Here is a 15,029-nt window from a genome sequence, read left to right on the forward strand (position 1 = left end):
AGCCTACATATCAATGCATACACACAAACAATAGGTCAAATAGGGGAGAGGCGTTGTGCCACGAGGTGTTGCTTTATCTGTTTTATGAAACCAGGTTTGCTGTTTACTTGAGCAATATGAGATGGAAGGAAGTTCCATGCAATAAGGGCTCTATATAATACTGTACGTTTTCTTGAATTTGTTCTGGATTTGGGGACTGTGAACAGAATTTTGACTTAGAGGCTGAGTTAGCACTGCATTACAGTTAGCTGGATTTGATGTTGCAGGTTCCAGGTTGGCATTGTTCTGCAGAGCTTTGGCTGTGTTCCTCTGTAAACATTTTCAACTACCTTTCACTAAATGTGACTACATTATTTTAAAAAGTTTTTTTTAAAGATATCACATCAATAGGAAGATTGTCCAGTAGCATTTGATTTCATTAATAAGTATTCTTTATTAGTTGGTTTTAAAAATGTTATCAGTATATTAATAGATTAACTAGGGTCCTTTTTTAAAAACAGTGAAATGCAAGAGACCACTGATGAGTTGGTTACGTGTTGCTTATATTAAAGCATGACCTCAAAGAATTTGTTAATCTGGCAAAAGATTATGTTCCGCTGACATTATTCAGGCTCTGTCAAACAATCAACCCCCACTCATTTAAAACTACTAATCTGACTTTAGACACATTGTCAACAGCTAAAAACATTACACCCAGAGCATAGGCAGAGTATAAAAAGAATACGTGAAAATCTCTTCATCCACGTTTAAAAAAAAAAAAACTTAGGCTACTATTTTGGCTGGCCGTGGAGGGGTGTCAACCACAGAAAGTGAACGAGCTGTCACCTTAAGTGTTGGCTGCTGACTGTTATTTGAGGCCGGCAGGTTTAGTCAAACAGGTGTTTGGTGTGGCGGCAACCTGTAGTGCTTGGGCAAATCATCTTCAACCCTCTTGCTAGTAATTACTTTATTCCTCCATCGCCAGGACAACACAACTATCTGTGTGCCGGGAGGAACGACTGCATCATAGACAGGATCCGCAGGAAGAACTGCCCGGCGTGCCGCTTCCGCAAGTGTCTCCAAGCAGGGATGAACCTGGAAGGTCAGTGGCACCAACACATTCACATTCATGTTGTTCTCATATAAGTGGAAGTGTAGTGTATACACACAGTCTTATGGCAAGCATAGTTATTCAGCAAAGTTTAATCAGAGGACATTTTCAGCATGTGTTCTCTCTGAAAGGCAGGGCTTTATATGTTTTGTCCCCTATAGAGGTTGTGATTAGGGGTAGGATTTAGTATTGGATTCACATAAACCAGTAGAGGGCCTTGATTCCCAGAGTTTTTGTTGACATGAGCTAACCTATGTATCATCTTTGGCCCAGTGTTTCAAACAAGGGTCAGAGCCAGTGACTAACAACAATAATTTGCTCAGACCCAGTTCCTCCCGTGTCCCTGAGCCATATCAAATCAAATCAAATTTATTTATATAGCCCTTCGTACATCAGCTGAAATCTCAAAGTGCTGTACAGAAACCCAGCCTAAAACCCCAAACAGCAAGCAATGCATGTGAAAGAAGCACGGTGGCTGGGAAAAACTCCCTAGGAAAAACTCCTGAGAAAGGCCAAAAACCTAGGAAGAAACCTAGAGAGGAACCAGGCTATGAGGGGTGGCCAGTCCTCTTCTGGCTGTGCCGGGTGGATATTATAACAGAACATGGTCAAGATGTTAAAATGTTCGTAAATGACCAGCATGGTCAAATAATAATAATCATAGTAATTGTCGAGGGTGCAACAAGCACGTCCGGTGAACAGGTCAGGGTTCCGTAGCCGCAGGCAGAACAGTTGAAACTGGAGCAGCAGCATGGCCAGGTGGACTGGGGACAGCAAGGAGTCATCATGCCAGGTAGTCCTGAGGCATGGTCCTAGGGCTCAGGTCCTCCGAGAGAAAGAAAGAAAGAGAGAAAGAGAGAATTAGAGAGAGCATATTTACATTCACACAGGACACCGGATAAGACAAGAGAATACTCCAGATGTAACAGACTGACCCTAGCCCCCCGACACATAAACTACTGCAGCATAAATACTGGAGGCTGAGACAGGAGGGATCAGAAGACACTGTGGCCCCATCCGATGATACCCCCGGACAGGGCCAAACAGGCAGGATATAACCCCACCCACTTTGCCAAAGCACAGCCCCCACACCACTAGAGGGATATCTACAACCACCAACTTACCGTCCGAAGACAAGGCCGAGTATAGCCCACAAAGATCTCCGCCACGGCACAACCCAAGGGGGGGGGGGGCGCCAACCCAGACAGGAAGACCACGTCAGTGGCTCAACCTACTCAAGTGACGCACCCCTCCCATGGACGGCATGGAAGAACACCAGTAAGTCAGTGACTCAGCCCCTGTAAAAGGGTTAGAGGCAGAGAATCCCAGTGGGAAGAGGGGAACCGACAAGGCAGAGACAGCAAGGGCGGTTCGTTGCTCCAGCCTTTCCGTTCACCTTCACACTCCTGGGCCAGACTATACTTAATCATAGGACCTACTGAAGAGATAAGTCTTCAGTAAAGACTTAAAGGTTGAGACTGAGTCTGCGTCTCTCACATGGGTAGGCAGACGATTCCATAAAAATGGAGCTCTATAGGAGAAAGCCCTACCTCCAGCCGTTTGCTTAGAAATTCTAGGGACAATTAGGAGGCCTGCGTCTTGTGACCGTAGCGTACGTGTAGGTATGTACGGCAGGACCAAATCGGAAAGATTGGTAGGAGCAAGCCCATGTAATGCTTTGTAGGTTAGCAGTAAAACCTTGAAATCAGCCCTTGCCTTAACAGGAAGCCAGTGTAGGGAGGCTAGCACTGGAGTAATATGATCAAATTTTTTGGTTCTAGTCAGGATTCTAGCAGCCGTATTTAGCACTAACTGAAGTTTGTTTAGTGCTTTATCCGGGTAGCCGGAAAGTAGAGCATTGCAGTAGTCGAGCCTAGAAGTAAAAAAAGCATGGATTAATTTTTCTGCGTCATTTTTGGACAGAAAGTTTCTGATTTTTGCAATGTTACGTAGATGGAAAAAAGCTGTCCTTGAAGCAGTCTTGATATGTTCTTCAAAAGAGAGATCAGGGTCCAGAGTAACGCCGAGGTCCTTCACAGTTTTATTTGAGACGTCTGTACAACCATCCAGATTAATTGTCAGATTCAACAGAAGATCTCTTTGTTTCTTGGGACCTAGGACAAGCATCTCTGTTTTGTCCGAGTTTAAAAGTAGAAAATTTGCAGCCATCCACTTCCTTATGTCTGAAACACAGGCTTCTAACGAGGGCAATTTTGGGGCTTCACCATGTTTCATTGAAATGTACAGCTGTGTGTCGTCCGCATAGCAGTGAAATTTAACATTATGTTTTCGAATGACATCCCCAAGAGGTAAAATATATAGTGAAAACAATAGTGGTCCTAGAACGGAACCTTGAGGAACACCGAAATTTACAATTGATTTGTCAGAGGACGAACCATTCACAGAGACAAACTGATATCTTTCCGACAGATAAGATCTAAACCAGGCCAGAACTTGTCCATGTAGACCAATTTGGGTTTCCAATCTCTCCAAAAGAATGTGGTGATCGATGGTATCAAAAGCGGCACTAAGATCTAGGAGCATGAGGACAGATGCAGAGCCTCGGTCTGACGTCATTAAAAGGTCATTTACCACCTTCACAAGTGCAGTCTCAGTGCTATGATGGGGTCTAAAACCAGACTGAAGCGTTTCGTATACATTGTTTGTCTTCAGGAAGGCAGTGAGTTGCTGCGCAACAACTTTTTCTAAAATTTTTGAGAGGAATGGAAGATTCGATATAGGCCGATAGTTTTTTATAATTTCTGGGTCAAGATTCGGCTTTTTCAAGAGAGGCTTTATTACTGCCACTTTTAGTGAGCTTGGTACACATCCGGTGGATAGAGAGCCGTTTATTATGTTCAACATAGGAGGGCCAAGCACAGGAAGCAGCTCTTTCAGTAGTTTAGTTGGAATAGGGTCCAGTATGCAGCTTGAGGGTTTGGAGGCCATGATTATTTTCATCATTATGTCAAGAGATATAGTACTAAAACACTTTAGTATCTCCCTTGATCCTAGGTCCTGGCAGAGTTGTGCAGACTCAGGACAATGGAGCCCTGGAGGAATACCCAGATTTAATGAGGAGTCCGTAATTTGCTTTCTAATGATCATGATCTTTTCCTCAAAGAAGTTCATAAATTTATTACTGCTGAAGTGAAAGCCATCCTCCATTTGCGAATGCTGCTTTTTAGTTAGCTTTGCGACAGTGTCAAAAAGAAATTTCGGATTGTTCTTATTTTCCTCAATTAAGTTGGAAAAATAGGATGATCGTGCAGCAGTGAGGGCTCTTCGATACTGCACGGTACTGTCTTTCCAAGCTAGTCGGAAGACTTCCAGTTTAGTGTGGCGCCATTTCCGTTCCAATTTTCTGGAAGCTTGCTTCAGAGCTCGTGTATTTTCTGTATACCAGGGAGCTAGTTTCTTATGACAGATGTTTTTAAATTTTTAGGGGTGCAACTGCATCTAGGGTATTGCGCAAGGTTAAATTGAGTTCCTCGGTTAGGTGGTTAACTGATTCTTGTCCTCTGACGTCCTTGGGTAGGCAGAGGGAGTCTGGAAGGGCATCAAGGAATCTTTGGGTTGTCTGAGAATTTATAGCACGACTTTTAATCTTCCTTGGTTGGGGTCTGAGCAGATTATTTGTTGCAATTGTAAACGCAATAAAATGGTGGTCCGATAATCCAGGATTATGAGGAAAAACATTCAGATCCACAACATTTATTCCATGGGACAAAACTAGGTCCAGAGTATGACTGTGGCAGTGAGTAGGTCCAGAGACATGTTGGACAAAACCCACTGAGTCGATGATGGCTCCGAAAGCCTTTTGGAGTGGGTCTGTGGACTTTTCCATGTGAATGTTAAAGTCACCAAAAATTTGAATATTATCTGCTATGACTACAAGATCCGATAGGAATTCAGGGAACTCAGTAAGGAACACTGCATATGGCCCAAGAGGCCTGTAAACAGTAGCTATAAAAAGTGATTGAGTAGGCTGCATAGATTTCATGACTAGAAGCTCAAAAGACGAAAACATCATTGTTTTTTTTTTTTTTAATTGAAATTTGCTATCGTAAATGTTAGCAACACCTCCGCCTTTGCCGGATGCACGGGGGGTATGGTCACTAGTGTAACCAGGGGGTGAGGCCTCATTTAACACAGTAAATTCATCAGGCTTAAGCCATGTTTCAGTCAGGCCAATCACATCAAGATTATGATCAGTGATTAGTTCATTGACTATAACTGCCTTGGAAGTGAGGGATCTAACATTAAGTAACCCAATTTTGAGATGTGAAGTATCACAATCTCTTTCAATAATGGCAGGAATGGAGGAGGTCTTTATACTAGTAAGATTACTGAAGCGAACACCGGCATTTTTAATTTTGCCCAACCTAGATCGAGGCACAGACACGGTCTCAATGGGGAAAGCTGAGCTGACTACGCTAACTGTGCTAGTGGCAGACTCCACTAAGCTGGCAGGCTGGCTAACAGCCTGTTGCCTGGCCTGCACCCTATTTCATTGGGTGCAGGCCATGTGAGTCTTCCATAGAAAGATGGAAGACTCACATTAGCTCTACTCTGCCACTGTGGACTTCAACAAAACATGGAAATGGACAATAATTCACGTTGATGCACTTCTTGTTATTTATATATGTTCATTAATTCAGTGCTGCAGGGTATGAAATTGTTAATGATTTAGATGTACGAATCAGAGTGGGCGGAAAAAATACATTGATGGATGCGGGTGCATCAGCAGACAACCAAAACCGGGGACGTATCAGAAAGGCTCTTAGTTGCCATAGAAACATTTATGGAGGAAATGAAAAAAGGAGGGAAAAAAATACATTGTTTTTGATGGTAACCCTCTCAACCGGAGGCATGCAGCACATATTGTAACAGAAAAGATAAATCGATCCAAGTTTTTCAACCAATCCAAAATACATTGTTTTTTTGTGTGTTGTGCTGCTCTTTTTAAAGACCCATAGAAATACACAAGAAAGTACGTTTCTTCGTTTCAATGAATAAAACCTTGAACTCTGTACCCTTTTGATGCGTAACACAATGTGGATGACCTACCTTTATGAGCAAACTGTAGCTGAGGTAATCTGATAAAGCATCTTATAGGCTGCATATTTTTGTTATGAATAGGGTATGTGTGGTCTATACACTATCACCACTTGGGTTAGGTGGGATACAATAGCTAGCCATAACCCTCTAAGGTCGATGTCCACGCCCCCGCAGACATCTAATTAGCATAATAAAACAATCCCCCTGAAAATAAGGGGTTAAATATATATATTTTAAATAACAAATGTTTCCTAATCTTTCTTGTATCGCTTAGATATAGGACAGACACTTCAGACCAAACTTCCTTTTGAATTTTTTGGGATGGATTATCTGTTCCATGTAGTGAATCTGTTATTCAATGCATTTGTATGGGCAAATAGCAGTAAGGGGAAAAATACTTGTTAATCAAATAATTTTTTGCTATATTTTTTTGATACTTCAAGGAGTCTTAAAATTCTAAATCAAATCGCTAAATGATCCTTGGTATGACCTTTTTAAAACAATTTCATATAGCTTAGTTGAACCCTCCTCTGGCTTAGACAGGGCTTAGACTCTTATGGGTTAACAGGGAAAATGACTGATTAGCTCTTTCTTCTCTCTATTTTCTCTCTCTCTCTTCTCGGTCTTTGCAGCAAGGAAAAACAAGAAGCTGATCCGATTTAAAGGTCAGCAGGCCACGACAGAGCCGAACAGTCCCGCACCTGACGAAAGGGCCTGCACCTTGATCCCAAAGTCCATGCCCCAGCTGGTGCCCACCATGCTGTCCCTGCTTAAAGCCATCGAGCCGGAGGCCATTTACTCTGGCTACGACAGCACCATCCCCGACACCTCCACCCGCCTTATGACCACCCTCAACAGGTTGGGCGGACAGCAGGTCGTTTCAGCCGTCAAGTGGGCCAAGTCCCTACCAGGTAAGATCACCTGGTACACCTCCATTAACACTGTGACCATAGACCGCAGGGACCATTTTTTAGCACTTTTTGACTAACCATTATGGGCAAGGCTTGGTCCATTCCGTTTCAACTCAAGTTAATTCAGGAAATGAACTAGGTCTAAATCAAGTCAATCCAGTGACTTACAAATTAATTATAATGTTTTCAATTCATCTCATGATTTTCTATTTTATCGATCATGGAATGGGATTGAGTTGACCCCCAGCCCCTAATCATGAGAAAGAAGGCACATGGTTTGGTAATCGCCCCAAGTATTTACTCTCTGCCTTGGTCTCGCCCAGCAGCCAACTAGCATGGAAGGGAAGGACTTGTGGAGAAATCTTACATAACCACTGAGTGGTTAAGCAAATATGATCTGAAAATACTTTCAACACTTCCACTTTTGAAGTGTCAACAATGAGAGACAATTTAACTGCAATTAAAGGCCACTTTCAGGGCTGTATACAGACTGCAACCATTTAGTCACATTTGGCGACCCTTTGACTTGGCTGTCCGAGTAACAGTTTTACTTGGTCGCATCAGTGTGTGCTGCACATTCTACATGGTCACTACATGGCTGCAATACAGTGTATTAGAATTACAATGCCCGATCTTAGTCTCTATGGGGCTCCCGAGTGGCGCAGCGGTCTAAGGCACTGCATCTCAGTGCTCGAGGCGTCACTACAGACACCCTGGTTTGAATCCAGGCTGTATCACAACCGGCCGTGATTGGGAGTCCCATAGGGCAGCGCACATTTTGCCCAGCATCGTCCGGGTTTGGCCAGTGTAGGCCGTCAGTGTAAATAAGATTTTTTTGTTAACTGACTGACTTGCCTAGCTAAATAAAGGTTAAATATTTTTTTTTAAATGTAGTCTTGTCTGTCTTATTCTATCAATGTTTTGATCAAATAGACAACTCAGCAAAAAAATAAATGTCCTCTCTCTGTCAACTGCGTTTATTTTCAGCAAACTTAACATGTGTAAGTATTTGTATGAACATAACAAGATTCAACAACTGAGACATAAACTGGACATGTTCCACAGACATGTGACTAACATAAATGGAATAATGTGTCCCTGAACAAAGAGGGGGTCAAAATCTGCATTAAGTACTGCAGTGCATCTCCTCCTCATGGACTGCACCAGATTAGCCAGTTCTTGCTGTGAGATGTTACCCCACTCTTTCACCAAGGCAAGTTCCCAGACATTTCTGGGGGAAATGGCCCTAGCCCTCACCCTCCGATCCAACAGGTCTCAGATGTGCTCAATGGGATTGAGATCCGGGCTCTTCGCTGGCCATTCCTTTCTTGCAGGAAATCACGCACAGAATGGGCAGTATGGCTAGTGGCATTGTCATGCTGGAGGGTCATGTCAGGATGAGCCTGCAGGAAGGGTACCACATGAGGGAGGAGGATGTCTTCCCTGTAACGCACAGCATTGAAATTGCCTGCAATGACAACAAGCTCAGTCCGATGATGCTGTGACACACCGCCCCAGACCATGACAGACCCTCCACCTCCAAATCGTTCCCGTTCCAGAGTACAGGCCTCGGTGTAATGCTTATTCCTTCGACGATAAACGCGAATCCGACATTCACCCCTGGTGAGACAAAACCACGACTTGTCAGTGAAGAGCACTTTTTGCCACTCCTGTCTGGTCCAGCGATGGTGGGTTTGTGCCCATAGGCGACATTGTTGCCGGTGATCTCTGGTGAGGACCTGCCTTACAACAGCCGACAAGCCCTCAGTCCAACCTCTTGTGGACAGTCTGAGCACTGATGGAGGGATTGTGCGTTCCTGGTGTAACTTGGGCAGTTGTTGTTGCCATCCTGTACCTGTCCCGCAGGTGTGATGTTCGGATGTACCGATCCTGTGCAGGTGTTACACATGGTCTGCCGCTGCGAGGACGATCAGCTGTCTGTCCTGTAGCGCTGTCTTAGGCGTCTCACAGTACGGACATTGCAATTTATTGCCCGGCCACATCTGCAGTCCTCATGCCTCCTTTCAGCATGCCTAAGGCACGTTCACGCAGGGACCCTGGGCATCTTTCTTTTGGTGTTTTTCAGAGTCAGTAGAAAGGCCTCTTTAGTGTCCTAAGTTTTCATAACTATGACCTTAATTGCCTACTGTCTGTAAGCTGTTAGTGTCTTAATGACCGTTCTACAAGTGCATGTTCATTAATTGTTTATGGTTCATTGAACAAGCATGGGAAACAGTGTTTAAACCCTTAACAATAAAGATCTGTGAAGTTATTTGGATTTTTATGAATTATCTTTGAAAGACAGCGCCCTGAAAAAGGGACGTAGATTTTTTTTGCTGAGTTTATATTACTCAAAAAACCAACACTAACAACACTGCAATCCTGACCAATGCTCTGTGTGTTGTCTGTTCGTGCAGGGTTCCGGAACCTTCACCTGGATGATCAGATGACTCTGCTGCAGTGCTCCTGGCTGTTCCTCATGTCATTCGGCCTGGGCTGGCGCTCCTACCAGCAGTGTAACGGGGGCATGCTGTGCTTCGCCCCTGACCTGGTTATTAATGAGTAAGTCCAGAGCATCAGAGAGACACCTGGGAGGGCTGAAGCTGGCTGGGGGCTCTGGAGATGAGAAAGGTAGCCTGGATGGTGGGTGGATTTCTATAGATAGCTAGTTCAAGCAGAGCCTTTCTGGAGGGAGGGAAGGAAAACTATATTGCTGGAATGAAAAATGTTTGTCTACTGAAAGTCTACACCCCCTTTAACTTTTTTCACCTTTTGTTGCATTACAATGTGAGATTGAGATATATATATATTTTTAAATGGCCATTGATCTACACAATACTCCATGTCAAAGTGAAAAGATAATTCTGTATATAAATGAATAAAAATTCAATAACTAAAATATAGTCGTTGCATAAGTATTCACCCCCTTTGATTAGGCCAGCCTAAATTAGTTAAGAAGTAAACATTTGTGTTAACAAATTCCATAAGTTATATGGACACTTTTCATTTTTGAATGACTACCCCTTCCTCTTTCCCCCCATACATATAACATCTGTAAGTCCCTCAGTCAGAATCAGTCAGATTCAACTACAAAGACCAGGGAGCTTTTCGAAAGCCTCATAAAGAAGGGCAGTAATTGGTAGATTGGTAATAATAACAAATCAGACATTTAATGTCTTTAGTCATGGTTAAGTTAATAATTCTGCTGTGGATGATGATGTATTAAACCATCCAGACATATCAGATGCAGTCGTCCTCCTGAAATGAGCTGCAGGACAGGAAAGAAACTGCTTGGGGATGTTACCATGAGGCCATTGGTGATTTAAACCAGCTACAGAGTTCAGTGGAAGTGATGGGAGAAAACGGAGGATGGATCAATGACGTAAATGACAGAGTGGAAAGAATACAAATAAATAGAATACAAATATTCCAAAACAACAAGGCACTACAGTAATACTGCAACAACAACAAAAAAACATGTCAAAGGAATGTGTATTCCTTTGACATGTTTTTTGTTGTTGTTGCAGTATTACTGCAGTATTACTGCAGTATTACTGGCCTAAATGCAAAGCCTTATGTTTAGGGCAAACACAATACATAACTGAGAACTGCCTCCTTATTTTCAAATATGGTGGAGGCTGCATCATGGTATGGGTATGCTTGACATCGGCAAAGACTGGGGAGTTTTTCAGGATGAAAAGAAACCAGATGGAGCTAAGCGCAGTCAAAATTCTTAAGGAAAACCTGCTTCAGTTTGCTTTACACCAGACACTGGGAAAGGAAATCATCTTTCAGCAGGAAAGTAACATAAAACACAAAAGCCAGATCTGAGTGAAGTTGCATACCGAGAGGACAGTGAATGTTCCTGAGTGGACAAGTTACAGTTTTGACTTAAATTTGCTTGAAAATCTATGGTAAGAATAGAAAATTGCTGTCTAGCCATGAATCCCAACAACTTGACAGCTTAAAAAATTTGAAAAGAATAATGGGGAAATATTGCACCATACAGGTGTGCAAAGCTCTTATGAGATTTACCCAAGAAGAGACTGCCAAAGGTGTTTCTAACATTGACTCAGGGGGTGAACACTTACCTAATCAAGTTCTATTAGTGTTTTATTCTTCATGAATCTTTAAAAAAGTACAAATGGTCTTCCACTTTGACATTAGAGTATTTTGTGTTAGATCATTGACAAAAAAATGACAAATCCATTTTAATTCCACTTTGTAACACAATAAAATGGGAAGAAATCCAAGTGGGGTGGGAAAATCCTGTCCATCCTATTAGGGCCGATTTCTTAGCCCAGATTCTCAACATTCTGTATCTCAGCAGTATTATAGGCATAACTGTCACGGTCATTATACACTATGTGAATTGCAGAGAGGGAAACGGGGTGTTGGTCTGATTATAACTGTCACTTTGTGTGTGTGTGTGTGTGTGTGTGTGTGTGTGTGTGTGTGTGTGTGTGTGTGTGTGTGTGTGTGTGTGTGTGTGTGTGTGTGTGTGTGTGTCTCTCAGTGAGAGGATGAAGCTGCCCTATATGACCGACCAGTGTGAGCAGATGCTGAAGATCTCCACTGAGTTTGTGAGGTTGCAGGTGTCCTACGACGAGTACCTGTGTATGAAAGTCCTGCTGCTGCTCAGCACAGGTATAACATATTTACATTTCAAATCTTAAATAACATAAATGAATCGATAGATTAAAACAGTTATTCATTATGGCCGTCCGATGCAGTTTGCTGGGGAAAAGCAGAACACATTTTTTTGACTTCTCAGATGTGTTCAAAAATAAGTGGAGAAAAGAGAAAGAGGAGGGAAACCAGACAAATTGAAGATGTAGCTTTTGAATGAGCTTTGTACAAATGAGGCCTCGGGGGGGGGGGGGACTCCCAGCGTGACAAGCCATTACAAAACCATATTTAAGCAGAAGATACTGTTTATTGCAACATTGGATTGACTGGGACTTGGATTGACTGGGGGAAAAAAAAGGTTTTATGCCTTCCAAATTACTCAAAATGAGGGGTTTTGGAAAGCGCACACACTTAGTGTGTTTTGATTGCTTCCTAAGGAAATGAAAATTACATTTACATGCAGAGCTGTGCTTTTTTTAAACCAGTGAGCAATCTTCCTTGATTTTATTTCCAACCAGGACAGAATGTACACGTTTAAGTGTTTTATTTTGATTGGCTCATTGATAATGTTATCTACAGAATTCAAACTAGAAATGTAAAAGAAATACGCCAGGCGACCACTTTTTATCGATGTAGACCTATCGCCTGCTATTATAGACCTACAGACCTCTCTCCTGTTAGTATTGTAAATAGTAGTGGTGTAACGGACCGTAGTTGATCCACGATCCGTACGGATCACCCCGCCCCACATGGTTCGGCACGCATGTGAACCGCGGATCAATTGCAAAGTTTAACCATCATAGTGTGAAATACAGTTTTACTGCCGCTGTTACTTTTTAAATTAATAATTCCCTAAATCTCGATGCAGAGTTGCAGTGAAAAGATAAAGACAAGACAGATGCGTGCTGTGTTTTACTCTGAAGCCTGAAGGTTGATTTAATTCTTTTTTTTAAAGCAGTTGTGTGTACTGTTCACGTGAACGGGGCATGTTGAATCCCAACGAATCAATCCTGGATGCTCGCGTTGCAAAAAGCAAAGAAGAAAAAAGAGCAGTGACAGCCATGGGTAGCGGAGGAGCTGAAGAACTGGAAAAGCCTCCCGCTTCATTTTAAGTCTCATGTATGGGAGCATTTTGGCTTCCCTGTCAAATATGATGAAGGAAGAAGGGTGGTGGACAACACCATTACGGTGTGTAGGCGTTGTGCCACAACAAAGCCGTATGATCATGGAAATACATCGGGCATGGCCACACATTTAAAGCGTCATCACCCTGGTGTGTCAGTGATGGGAGCCAACTCAGCCAAGAGACAATAACTTCTCACCGTGGCATTTAAGCAGCCATTTGCTGCAGAATCAGACGGGGCTAAAGCCATCACCAAATCTATTGGGATGTTTATCGCTGCAGACATGAGGCCATACTCTGTTGTGGAAAACAAAGGGTTTAAAAATATACTTCAGTATGAAGATCGTGCCAGATCTTTATGAACAGGAAAAGATCATAATTGTTGATGAATTATCCAAGGCATCCTCTGTTGCCCTCACCACAAACAGGTGGACCTCCAGGGCAACGGAAAGCTACGTGACTGTGACTGCTCACTACACCACAGAGGAGAGGGAGATGCAAAGTCCAGTGCTACAGACACGCCCCCTCCCAATGAGAGTCACACAGGCACAAATCTGGCGCAGGTACTGCTAGGAGCAGAGTGAAAGCTAGAGAGGCCCAATAGCAATATCCCAACCACCACAGATAATACCAAGTAAGTGCAGTGATAGAAGCTGGACTGGTGCCACAGGTAGCTTGCTTTGCACATGTGATCAATTTAGCATCCCAAAGGGGAATCTCAGTGAACCAGATGGACCGCCTCTTTGGGAGGATCAGGAAGGTGGTTTCTTCTTCCACCGAAGCACAACAGCCGCTCATGTGCTTAAGACCAAGCAAGAAATCCTACAGCTACCGACCCACAAGCTCATACACCATGTCACAACAAAATGGAACTCCACTTATGACATGTTGGAGCGCTATCTTGAGCAGCAGGCAGCTGTATACGCTGCACTGACAGACAAGACCCTGAAAAAAAAAGGAAGATATCGTCACCTTGTCTGATGATGACGTGAAAGTGGCAGAGGAGGTCCTCCAGGTGCTCAAACCCCTCAAAACGGTTACAACCCTATTGAGCACTGGAACTGTACCGTCTGTGTCCATGATCCTACCTCTGAAAACAAGGATTCTACAATCCATGGCCCCAAGTGAGGAAGACGGCACCATCACTAGAGATGTCAAGGCTGCCAGTTGAGAGGACCTGAACCCCAGATACCCCCCTTAATGTACAGGACTACCTTCATAGATGTACTGCACTGGATTCAAGGTTCAAGTCCCTGTCTCACCTAGACCCTGCCCTACGCCGTGATCTCACCACTGAGATTGTGGCCACTGAAGAGGTACAAAAACAAATGAGTGAATTACTTAAATATACTGCAGTCTAATCTTAGTCTATGCCATTGCTATTAGAATCATCCATTTTTGATTTGGAATATTAATGGCTTTCATTAAATGTTATCGCCACAATTATAGTTCTATGAAAATAAATAAATAGTTAATTTAATAGATCATGTCATTTTTTTCTGCAGGGTCAAGCCACAGAGCAGGGTCAAGCCACAGAGCAGACTCAAAATAATTTGGCCATGAAGGAGCTTTTCGGGGAGACCTTTGCGAGCAAGGACACAGGCAAGACATTTGCCAACACCATCAAAGAGGTGGCATCCTACAAGGCAGCAAGCAATGAGTGTAAATACCCTCACATTGCCATGATGGCAAGATGCTACCTGGCTGTGCCTGGCACTTCAGTTCCCAGCGAGAGGGTGTTCTCCGCGGCAGGAGACATAATGACTGCAAAGAGGTCTACCCTCTCCCCAGACAATGTAGACACCCTTATCTTTTTGAAAAAGAATTTGAAGTTATAAGCTCAGGTCTGCTTTGCTTTCTTTTTTAACTTTTCTTTTTATGATGTGGACACAGGCTATTTTTTCATTCACTATTGTTCAAAGGAAGAAGGTATCATGCCTCATATTGCACTTTAATTTAACAATTGCGTATTGAATATTTTATTCTAATATTTTATTTAAACATTGAAAAGTTCCTTGCTTTAAGTGTTCTTTTAGTAATAAATGGAAAGCAAAGTTATATTTGTTTCACTTTTTTTGGGAGGGCTGATCCGAAAAATGATCCGATCCGTGACTCAAAACTGTGATCCGAACCGTGAGTTTTGTGATCCGTTGTACCACTAGTAAATAGTCATTTGTTAGTTATTCTAGACTGTAGGCATAAAATCCTTCTCTTT

General features: G+C 42.9%; 1 protein-coding gene across 3 annotated transcripts in view; it reads left to right on the forward strand.

Moving 5' to 3' along the window:
* The window catches only part of LOC115148516 (glucocorticoid receptor-like), a 91,681-nt gene that overhangs the window by 73,965 nt on the left and 2,687 nt on the right, over nt 1–15,029 (forward strand). For all 3 annotated transcript variants that reach the window (XM_029690464.1, XM_029690463.1, XM_029690462.1), the window contains exons 5-8: nt 965–1,081; nt 6,784–7,062; nt 9,480–9,624; nt 11,579–11,709. In XM_029690464.1, the coding sequence (XP_029546324.1) occupies nt 965–1,081; nt 6,784–7,062; nt 9,480–9,624; nt 11,579–11,709 (672 nt within the window). The remainder of the gene's footprint in view (nt 1–964; nt 1,082–6,783; nt 7,063–9,479; nt 9,625–11,578; nt 11,710–15,029) is intronic.

This window comes from Salmo trutta, chromosome 15 (assembly GCF_901001165.1).
Source record: "Salmo trutta chromosome 15, fSalTru1.1, whole genome shotgun sequence".
Taxonomy (NCBI): domain Eukaryota; kingdom Metazoa; phylum Chordata; class Actinopteri; order Salmoniformes; family Salmonidae; genus Salmo; species Salmo trutta.